The following is an 11339-nucleotide window of genomic DNA, read 5'->3' on the forward strand; positions in this document are numbered from 1 at the left end:
AGCACCTCTGGTCACCGCCACCTCCGACCTCCGGCGCACCTCCGGTCTACCTCCGGCGAACCTCCGGCCGACCTCTGGCGAATTGACCTCCGGCCAACCTCTAGCCGACCAGCCACCACCTCCGGTCACCACCACCTCCGACCTCCGGTGCACTCCGGCCTACTTCCGGCGAATCTCCGATGAACCTCCGGCTGACCTCCAGCGAACTGATCTCTGGCCGACCTCCGACTAACCGCCGGCCACCACTCCACCTCCAACCACCACCACTGTACTTTTCCGGCCACCCTACCTCCAGTCAGCCTTCCATTCTTATGACAACCACAACCCTAAAATGGTAATTTTAGTTACCCTCTATCTTAGGTTATCCCCAATGGGGTTTTTAAGAGGGGTTGTTGTAGAAAAGAAGCAAAAAAATAAATCAGAGAAATAAGAAAAATAGAAGAGAGCCTCTTATTTAGTATACTCGTTTATGGAATAAGAGACCATACGTGTCACGTATTCCTTGGCCAAACAGATTAACGGAAGAAATTTTTTTTTTTTTTGATGTTCGATCGATTTTTTTTCTTCCTCTTCCTCTCCCTCTCTCTGTCTCTCTCTCTCTCGGTCCAAGTCGCGAAGATGTTGGGGTCGGAGGATATTTTTGATGGTCGATTGATTTTTTTCTTTCTCTTCCTCTCCCTCTCTCTCTCTCTCTCTCGATTGAACTCGGAGGAGATTAAATTCGGGGATTGCCCTTCTCGGCTTTTTGATTCCGGTGAGTTTTTCGATTTCTAGTCTCCTCATTCGAATCTTTTCTTTGTTTTTGGTGTAAATTGTTTGGAAACATTGGATTGTCGTGCATATGATTCTCTGTTTTTATTGGTGTTTGTGTGATCAAGTTTTGAAGTTTCGAATTGGGTTTGGTGATGGTGGCTTGAAGGTGTTTCATGTTTGTTCTTTTCGCAATTGGCTAAATCTCAAACTAAGAACTCTCAATTTCAGAGATGCAATAGATAGGCTAAAACATTATAATCCTTGATAAGCTTTATTTTTTCCCTGGCAATCTCTTAACAAGATTCTGATATAGTAGCATATATATCTTGAACTAGGGTGGAGATGCTGTGGTAGCATATTTTGAGCACCATAAGCATCCTATTACGTCAATTGAATGGAGTGCTCATGAAGCCTCAACACTTACAGTCACATCCAGTGATCACCAGCTCACGTAAGCCTGAAAACAGTACCTATTCTCTTCAGAAAAACCTGCAAGTTGTATCAATTGATTTTTGCTATCTGTTGTGTTTGCAGGATATGGGATTTATCCTTAGAGAAGGATGAAGAAGAAGAGGCAGAGTTCAAAGCACAGACCAAGGAGCAAGTGAACACATCTCAAGACTTGCCTCCTCAGCTTCTCTTCGTTCACCAAGTAACATTTTTACTTTAGCATCATTGCCTCGGGTTTGTTTGATCCCTGTGTTTTTTTTGGTCTGATAACCTTGTTTTTTGGGAACCCCAGGGACAAAAGGACTTGAAGGAACTTCACTGGCACAACCAGTTTCAAGTACTATACTCTGTTTCAAAACTTTCAATGTTTTCATCATGGATTGATTGATTCCAGTTGTGACAAAATGTCAATTTTGAGTATAACATTCTATTCTCCAGGAACATAAGCCAAAATAGTTAGAAGCTGAAGAATTTGAATGTTGTCGCCTTCATTGTAATTTTCAAACCGGCTTGAAGATTGGCTTGTATCACTTCCAAAGATCACACTTCAACTTGCAGCATTCATATTGTTTAATCTAATGGGTATGCATTAGTCTTTCTCTTATGTTGCATCTCCATGATATTGTTTGTGCTGCTTATTTCATATACAAACAACCTCTTATAGTAATTTTTAAAATTGTTGGCTATAAACTGGGATTGCTGATTAATGAAGAGACTTTTGTTCTTGCTGTAAATCACACATTTTTATTATTTTTTATGTCATGAAACTTTTTATTTTCAAAAAACTATTTTCAAAAATAAGAGACTCAAAATTATATCCCACCATTGGAAGGGATAATTTTAATTAAGAGATGAAGGGTTCTTGTTTTTAAAACAGTAAATAATTTATTCATTAAAAATTCAAATAGTACATAAGAGGCTCAAAATTAAAACCTCCCAATAGGAATGCCCTTAGTTTCCTAATTTTTTCAAATAGTATGTTATATACTTCTATAGTTTTATTGTTTTGGTCATACAGCTAATTCACCCTATGGCATAATCAACGAAAATAATGATGCTAAGACTAGATATAAAGAAAAAAAAGTAGATGAGACAAAACAGCTACACGTTGGCAGTTTCTTACTAGCATGGGAGGAAAAAAAAAGATCACGTTTATTAATAAAAATCTTGTAATGAAAAATGAAGAAATCGAAATTTCGTAACCGTAAAAGTCGGAATAAAAAAATAATTTGATAAAAGAATTCAAATCTTGGGAACTAATAATAATTTATTAATCGTCAGGAAAAAATAAATAAAGGACCATTCTGGTTCCGGTTCCGGTTCCGGTTCAGACGACGTTAACAGGCTTCCGAAGGAACATGAGTGATGAAGGTGGCGCGTCTCCAATCCACGCGCCGACGTAGAGACGTTCGTAGTAATGGACACAGTAAAGAGATAGTGAGAGCTGAAGCTGGTCTCGTGTCCATAGGAGCTTAGGGAGCCGTGCGAGGACAGGACGGATACAGAGGAAGTAGAGACACCTATAGCCGCCGAGGGCCGACACTACGGATCGAAGAGACAAAGAAGGTCGTGGTGACACTTGTTGGAAACAGAGCTCTTCCCATATAGAGTCGTTACGAGCCACGGCCGACCAAAGACGGCACACACATGCGGCTGAACAGAGAGATGGACCGTCTAGTCGCCGAAGGATTTCCACAAGAACGTCGTGATGGTCGTTGATACTGAACTCGGGACGATCTTGTGTCACTCTTTGTCTCTTGTTGTTACTTTTCTCTATCATGCCTATACGTTTCTCCGACATGGTAACACAAGAGAGATAGAGAGAGATCTGTGTGTTTTCAAAGAGAGAAGATTTATACAGCTGTTAATATCACACGGGCACATATAAATATATTTATATGTGTATATATTGTGTGTGAGTGAGAGAGGCAGGGAGAGGAGGAGTGATGTTTATATTTCAATCTGATAAAATAATAAAAATATAATGTTGGTTGGGTGGTTCTTCTTCCTTTTATACAATAAAACCTTAGTCTATAACTCTATATCATTACTTGTTTTTGTTGTCTTTTTGTTTTAAAAGCTATTTGTTTTGTTTTGTTTTGTTTTGCTTTACTAATCTTTACATGTCTTATTTAATCCTCGTATGACCAATGGAATTACTTAATACGGGTATAAAACTATTTATATTTAATAACTGATTGGAAGGAATCATATAATTATAGTAATTCACATATATATTTATAGTCAATCGAATCAAATTTAACATGCTATTTTGATCATTTTGTGCTATTATTACTTTTGAAAGTTTTTTTTTTTTAATGGAGAGAAAAGAATGTTTACATCCAACTAGTGGCTAGTGCTCGATATTGATAGATCTAAAACCAACTAACTGAGAGCTAATTTAGGAAAGAGTTAAGTTTTTTTTTTTACTTATTTTGAATGCAACCCTGTTATAAAATTGAAATCTAATATATTAGTGATCAGTGTTTGTCTTTTGAAAGTGAGCAAGAGGGATAACCTAAAACTTCAAACCTAATCGAGATTGATAGGTAAATTAATCTTGTGGTATACTATTACTACTAGGTAACAACCCGCACTATGTGCGGTATTAAATAATTATTAAATATTTTTACTGTAATTTTTATTTTTAAAATCAATAATATTTATCGGTAATTGGAATCTAAAATTCGATTGTATAGTATATATATATATATTTTTATAAATATATAATAATTTTGTATAATAATTAAAATTTAACCCGTGAGAATTCTTAAAATTATATTATCATATCATATGAACAAAGAGTTCTTAAAATTCATTTTAAAATTTTTATGAAAATGTAATTAAAGGATACTGTATAATTAAGTTAAAAAGAAAATATAAGAATTTAAACTTGGGTGTTAATTATATTTTTGGAAAACTGATCTAAATATTATTAGAGTGCGACACATCAGCATTTTGTGTAAGAATGCTTCTCTTTTAATATAATATATAGAGGACGTATAGATTTAGCCTATAATCAGTAGTATTACAAAATGTGACTACGTGTGTAAACAAAACCTACTTGTGATTTCTTATAGATACTGGTGGGTATTATTGGGTAACGTAAAAAGTAAAGAGGGATTTGGAACGACTAGTTCTTTGTTTCCTCCACGCTTTGCTTTCTGAACGGTAGTGTTGAGTCAAATCTCTCACGTTGACTTTTTTTTCTTCTTTGTTTTTCTCAATCCCATATCCATATTCATAAATATTTATAACATGTACACGTACTTTAAATACAAACCAATCGAAAATTCATGCACCTTTGAAAAACTAGACCATTGTTATCTAGCTATAATGTGATACCTCGTGGGTTTATATACAAATTCATTCGATGTTAGACTAGATCACATCATGGTAAATCTTGGTCACTGAGATTAGATTGTTTGACCCATCAGCCACACTAATATAGATTCCAAAACTTATTATAGAGGTATGTGTATTGTAGGCTGGATTCGACAAAATGTTAAAGCGTAGTTATTTCGTATCAGAGTACAAAGATAACCATATTACATATTAATTATTATGTCCAGTTAGCTCTTTCTATACTTGCTTGCGGGTTAGATTTTTGATAATAACGCATTAGAAAATACCATTATACCATTATGCCTTCTTATGAATCAGAGTACAGTATTTACTTTCTTCAACGTTTATGTGTTACGGTATGATTGATTAATTCTTTTTTTTTTTTTTTTGATAAACCATAGAAATTCCAGATCTTCGATTCATAATTTTTACTGATGTTCGGACCAGCCGTTGTTTCGATTGGTCAATTTTTTTACCTCAACATAATACATTGATTGTTTTTTCCAGAAAACACTGCTAAAAAATAAAACCAGCACAAAACCAATACCAAATAATTATTAAAAATAAAATTAAAATCTACGGAAAACCCAAAGGATTAAAAATTAGAACCCAAAAACCCAAAACAAAAAAAAAACACGTTGCCATTCGATCGAAAGTACTGTTTGGAGCTTTTCCAAAAATATTTTCATAAATATCTTACTTTTCTTTACATGAAAAATGCATTCAACTACCTGATCACTCTCAAACATTTTTTCACGTATAACAACAACACTGTCTAACAATATAAAAATTTGGTGTTAGTCTATTTTAGTGGACGAAAATGCTAGCCAAGCCTTCACATTCACACCATTTACACCTAATAATTATATATAATTAGATTTTAAGGAAATCAAAAGTTGTAAATTTATTGGGAGTATAATTAACGGATATATTGATAGATAAATAATAGTATAAAATATGCATGTGAACATCTATATCTATAGGCAGAGAGAAAAGTTGTGACTTGTGAATGGGAATCGAGGTGAAGTGAGGAAGTGTCCAAGGGAAAGACTCCACGAGAGAGAACTGCAAATCCGATGCTCTTCCAATTTCGTTTTTCTATTTTGCCTTTATCATTTCTTTTAATAACTACATATCTAAAAATTATGTATATAAGACACTTTAAAAAACAAAATAAAATGCAAGAAAAAGGAACTAGACACTACAATTTGTCAATTTATTTTTTCTTTGTAATGAAAAAAAAAATTGTGTATAAAAACACTTGAAAAGTTACACTTATATTGATATTTGTACCTTCGTTCAAAAAAAAAATATATATATATATATTGATATTTGTACCTTCTTTTTTTTGTGCAAACATATTGATATTGTACATTACATTATAAATATCTAATACATATGCGTGCCTTGGTGTATGTAGTTATTACAGTTTATCTTCTCGAGGTAAAAGAGACATTGTTGTTCGTTCTTCTTGTTGTTTTTTTTATTTACCTTTTTTTTTTGAGTTCTTCCATATGTCTTCTTCATATTTCTCAGTCTTTCTTGTTTCAGGGCCGTTATGCAATTTATCTATAGGGTATATACATGTTTGTATAATGTCCACGTAGATATAAAAGTAAAAAACCCATTGCATGACGTAACAAGACTTTAAATACTTAATAAAAAACTTTATATAGAATCGGATTAGGTGTTGGGATAGTACCAAGTTTTCCGGCGGTAAGAGACTATACCGGTATACCAATTGTTATTTCGTTTTTTTTTTCTTTTTCGTGATGCATGTTTCTATTATTCATCGGAAGAGTTCGACCAATCCTAAGAAGAAACCGCATAATGATGAATTTGAAAATCTTGCAAAAACATCTTATTGTTTAACACTAACATCTAAAATAATAAAAAAAAAAAAGCGAGAGTAAGAGAAAGGGGGAAAATCATGTAAATTTTTTGTTCAATATGTAAAATAATTTTAAAAATTAAAGGAGATATATGGTAATCATATTAAAATGCAATTGGAACAACAAATATACTGCAACACACTTGATCACTATTCAAATATTTTCTATTTTGCTCTTCTTTTGGTAATGTTGTTGCTGTAAAGGTGCGGTTGAACTTGACCATATTAATATATCTTTACTTCAAAAAGATATATTTAATTTTATAAATTTATATGAATTAGCTTTCATGATCAGCAATTTTTATTTTTGGAGACAATCGTCACTATGATATTTGTGTGGATCAAGCATGAAGTATGTATCAATTTATTCACGGGAAATATTTATCATTCCACAGATATATATATATATATATATATATAGACTCGAAAATTAGAAAAGCATAATTTTGTATCATTTTCAGCGAACAATAGCCGTAGACTACCATCCAAATGAAGAGACAAAAGAAAGACTGTCACCTAAAATTGAAAAGAAAACCTATAACTAAATTAAACAATGAAAAGAAAAGTAATTAACTAAAAAGTTTGATCTTGACGTCACAGAAAATATTAATTTAAAAGCAAAACAAAAAAATCCAACATTATGCATTTATCAAACATAGTCATTAAGCAACTATTTAGTTGTCTTTTTTGGTATTGGAATTTCGCCAAATATAGCAAATCCAAAATTCGTTCTTAAAACTTATGTCGTCCTTAGCCTTTATTATATGTTACAATGTGCATTAAAATGGATTAAATAATTTGAATTTGAACTGTAACAAAATTATTCAAGAAAGGAAGTATATATATATATATATATATGTATGAAATGTTGACAAGAAGATGAAGGGGGGTGTATTCAACTTGACATTTTAGGTGATTTGTATAAAAGTTAGAAATCCATGTTATTCAATCATGGATTTTAAAAAGTCTCCTGAAATTCACTGTTATTAAACTGATGATTTAAAAATCTACTTTAAAATCCACTGTTATTCAAAACAGTTTGTGGATTTGGATTTTAATAAGTTTTAGGGATTCTGGAGGATTTGAGAGGATTTGTTTAGTTAAAAATACAGAAATTCAAATCTCATGGTTTTAGGTGGGATTTGAAAGAATTTTACCATAAATCATATCAACTTCCCTAAAATCTATCAAAATTCCAAATTTTCTAAATCCCATATAATTCTCCAAAATCATTGTTTCAATACACCCCCTAAAATAAAAGAGAAAGGATTTTGTTTTGTCATGTGGATGTATAAACTAATTATTATATTATTAATAGTCTTATTTACAAACGTTAGTTTCCTAATTATGGAAATGTTGAATACATGATATAACAAGAAGATAATTACGAAATATCATTCATATCATACTTGAGATGTTTTGATGCTATTTCATTTAGTTTCTTTCAGATATCCACTTACTCTTTCGACGACTAGCGTTTGTACTTTGTAACAAGATTGACATGTGCGGCATCAAATTGGTCAACCTTATATAATTATCGTATTGACTCTGATTTTATCAATATAATTTTGATTTTCCTGAAAATGAGTAGGGTTTACAATGAACATTGTATTTTATTTGATTTAAGAAAATAACACTAACGTCTCTCTCTTCGTTTTGCAAAATTGATTCATTTGAGACAGAACTCAGGATGAAGACAAAACTCGTAAAGTTAACTAAATAACGATTTTGGTTTTGTTTAACTTTGTTGAGATATCAACCGTCGTGTTGAATTGAAGGTCAACCATGCTACGAGATGACGGAGATTACAAGCAACAAAGCATCCGAGGTTTGTATATATTAATTTAGATTTTGATACTTATGTACTTATGTTTAAGTATACCTCTATATCTATATAAATATAAGCATTGTAACTTGACTATTAATAGTCTCCGACGACAATTGTTCTACACTCTCTTCTACATGTACATAATTCTACTACATAGACCCCCATTTTTTTAAAAAACTCCGCTTATCACCCATTATACCCCATAAAATTGTTAGGTTCAATTATCTCCAATTCGATTAATGACTAATTCTCATATAACATTGATTATTTATTTATGCCTGTCTAATTTGATTATAACCCATCTAATCCAATCACTTCTTCCTTAATTTTTTGTATACAGATTATTTTTGGAGCCAGATTTAAATATTTTTTTTTGTTATTTAGATATTTAAATTAAGAGTTTGTAATGTTTTACAATAACTAATGTACAAAATTTTAATAAAAATCATAAAATTTTATTTTTATGTTTTTATCATAATTTTAAAGACAATACTGTAATTTTTATTTTATTTTATTTTTTTATAAAATATATATAGAATTATACAAATATTTAGTACTATATATTTTTATTTTATTGTTAACTTAATAAAACAATCTTAAAACTAGTTTCTGTTATGAAAGTAGAGTTTATGGATAAAGCTCTTGTGTTTCTTATTGATAATTCCCAAGGATTACATGCATATATATAGTAGATTACATAAACCGACCTAAGACCTAATGGCCGAGTAAGGCTTCGGCCCATGGGCCGAAGCTATATGGACTGAGTAAAGCCTATGGACCGAGACTCCATAGCTTAGTACATGGGCCGGTCTAGTGAGTCCACTAAGTGTTTCACAACACTCCCCCTTGGACGAACGACCGTGCCGATGTTGGATGGGATCGCTGCAATGTGCTTAGGGGATGCTGCCTCATTAAAACCTTACCAGGAAAACCCATTGGGACAAAACCTTGGTGAAGGAAAAAGAGTACAGCACACATTGCTCCCCCTGTTCCAAACATCACTCCAAGTCCCTAAGTCTCCGCATTCCAATCTGGTGCGCGAGCTTCTTGAACGTTGTTGTCGGTAACGATTTGGTGAAGAGATCGGCTGAATTCTCACTTGACTGAACTTGCACAATAAGAACTTCTCCGGCCTTCTGTAGATCATGTGTATGGAAGAACTTTGGCAGTATGTGCTTCGTCCGATCTCCCTTGATGTAACCCTCCTTGAGCTGTGCGATGCATGCTGTGTTATCTTCATAGATCACTGTTGCTTCTTTGCTGTCCTCCAATCCACTGTCCGTCCGTATATGCTGAGTCATGGACCGCAACCAAACACATTCACGGCCGGCCTCGTGCATTGCTAGTATCTCTGCGTGATTTGATGATGTTGCTACAAGTGTTTGCTTCATAGAACGCCAAGAGATTGCTGTACCACCGTGTGTAAATACATAACCTGTTTGTGATGTTCTATTGTGTGGATCGGAGAGATAACCTGCATCAGCAAAACCAACTAAACCATCTTTGTTATAGTTAGTGTAATATAGACCATAGTCTGTCGTACCCTGTAGGTATCGCAGAACATGTTTTATACCATTCCAGTGCCTTATGGTCGGACAAGAACTATATCTTGCTAGGAGGTTCACGGCAAAACTTATGTCCGGCCTAGTGTGGCTAGCCAAGAACATTAACGCTCCTATAGCACTGAGGTAAGGCACTTCAGGCCCGAGAAACTCTTCATCGGCCTTTCTAGGAGCAAATGGATCCTTATCCACTTGTGTACTTCTCACAACCATAGGGCTAGTCAATGGGTGAGCCTGCTCCATATTAAACCTCTTGAGTACCTTTTCTGTATATGCCTTTTGATGCACAAGGATGCCATTGTTTATGTACTCAAGTTGCAATCCCAAACAGAACTTTGTCTTGCCTAGGTCTTTCATCTCAAATTCTTTCTTGAGATAATCTACTGTTTGGGCGATTTCCCCAGAGGTTCCTAGGATGTTCAAATCATCCACATAGACTGCTATTATCACAAATCCTTTGTTTGCAAACTTCTTAATAAATATACATGGACTGATTGGGTCGTTCCGATAGCCTTTCTTTGCCAAAAACTCGCTTAATCGGTTATACCACATTCGACCACTCTGTTTCAGTCCATAAAGCGATTTGTCTAGCCTTATGCAGTACTGTTCTCGAGAACCACTCTTATCTTTGAGTTCTATTCCCTCTGGTAATCTCATATAGATTTCATTATCCAGTGGACCATATAAGTAAGCAGTTACAACATCCATTAACCGCAAATCCAGTTTTTCTCTTACAGCCAGACTTATTAGATATCTAAAAGTCGTTGCATCCATCACAGGGGAGTATGTCTCCTCATAATCTATTCCTGGTCTTTGAGAGAATCCTTGTGCTACAAGCCGTGCTTTGTATCTCACGATTTCATTCTTCTCATTTCTCTTTCTTACAAAGACCCACTTATGTCCAACTGGTTTAATTTCATGTGTTATCCGTGTGATCGGACCAAACACCTTTCTCTTCTTCAAAGAGTTTAGCTCCACATCAATAGCTTCTTTCCATTTAAGCCAATCTTTGCTTTGAGTGCACTCTAATATAGATGTGGGCTCTAGATCCTCATTTAGTTCAAGTGCTACCTTGTATGCGAAAATATCATCGACGTCGATATCCTTACGGTTCCAAGTAATTCCAGACATGATATAATTGATCGATATCTCATCGTTATCAATATTCTCAGGACCTAGAGGTTCAGCGTCCTGAACCCCATCCAATACCTTATCATTTGCCGCGGCCATGTCTGTACTCTCGGTAATTCCCTTAACCTCGGTCTGTTTTGCACCTTTAGTCTTTCGAGGATTTTTATCTTTGGAACCTAATGGTCTACCTCGTTTCAAACGGGTTTTAGACTCTGTAGCCACTTGAGTATTGTGTTCCTTCTGAACATCAATTCGTACTGGTGCATTGCAAGCTGGTATGTACGATTTTGTCACTCTCTTTGGGTCAGCAAAGGAATCTGGCAATTGATTAGCTAGCTGCTGTAAATGTATAATCTTTTGAACCTCTGCATCACATGCT

At 34.1% G+C, this 11339-nt stretch overlaps 2 protein-coding genes across 4 annotated transcripts; one reads left to right on the forward strand and one right to left on the reverse strand.

The window, feature by feature from the left end:
- LOC104770863 (glutamate-rich WD repeat-containing protein 1-like) lies at positions 415-1914 on the forward strand. 3 transcript variants are annotated; one of them, XM_010495328.2, is made up of 6 exons: positions 416-754; positions 879-919; positions 1089-1204; positions 1288-1405; positions 1496-1540; positions 1642-1914. In XM_010495328.2, the coding sequence occupies exons 1-6, from the start codon at positions 544-546 to the stop codon at positions 1657-1659; spliced, it is 549 nt and encodes a 182-aa protein (XP_010493630.1). In that variant the 5' UTR covers positions 416-543; the 3' UTR covers positions 1660-1914. The 3 variants fall into 3 exon arrangements, 2 of the variants coding, with proteins under 2 accessions (XP_010493629.1, XP_010493630.1); XM_010495327.2 differs by having other exon boundaries at positions 415-754; positions 1496-1786; XR_764649.2 differs by lacking the exon at positions 879-919 and having other exon boundaries at positions 424-754; positions 1496-1786.
- On the reverse strand, positions 2160-3156 carry LOC104770862 (F-box protein SNE). Its single transcript, XM_010495326.2, has one exon. It carries the CDS (start codon positions 3002-3004, stop codon positions 2531-2533), a length of 474 nt encoding a protein of 157 aa, XP_010493628.1. The 5' UTR covers positions 3005-3156; the 3' UTR covers positions 2160-2530.

Source organism: Camelina sativa, chromosome 20 (assembly GCF_000633955.1).
Source record: "Camelina sativa cultivar DH55 chromosome 20, Cs, whole genome shotgun sequence".
NCBI lineage: Eukaryota > Viridiplantae > Streptophyta > Magnoliopsida > Brassicales > Brassicaceae > Camelina > Camelina sativa.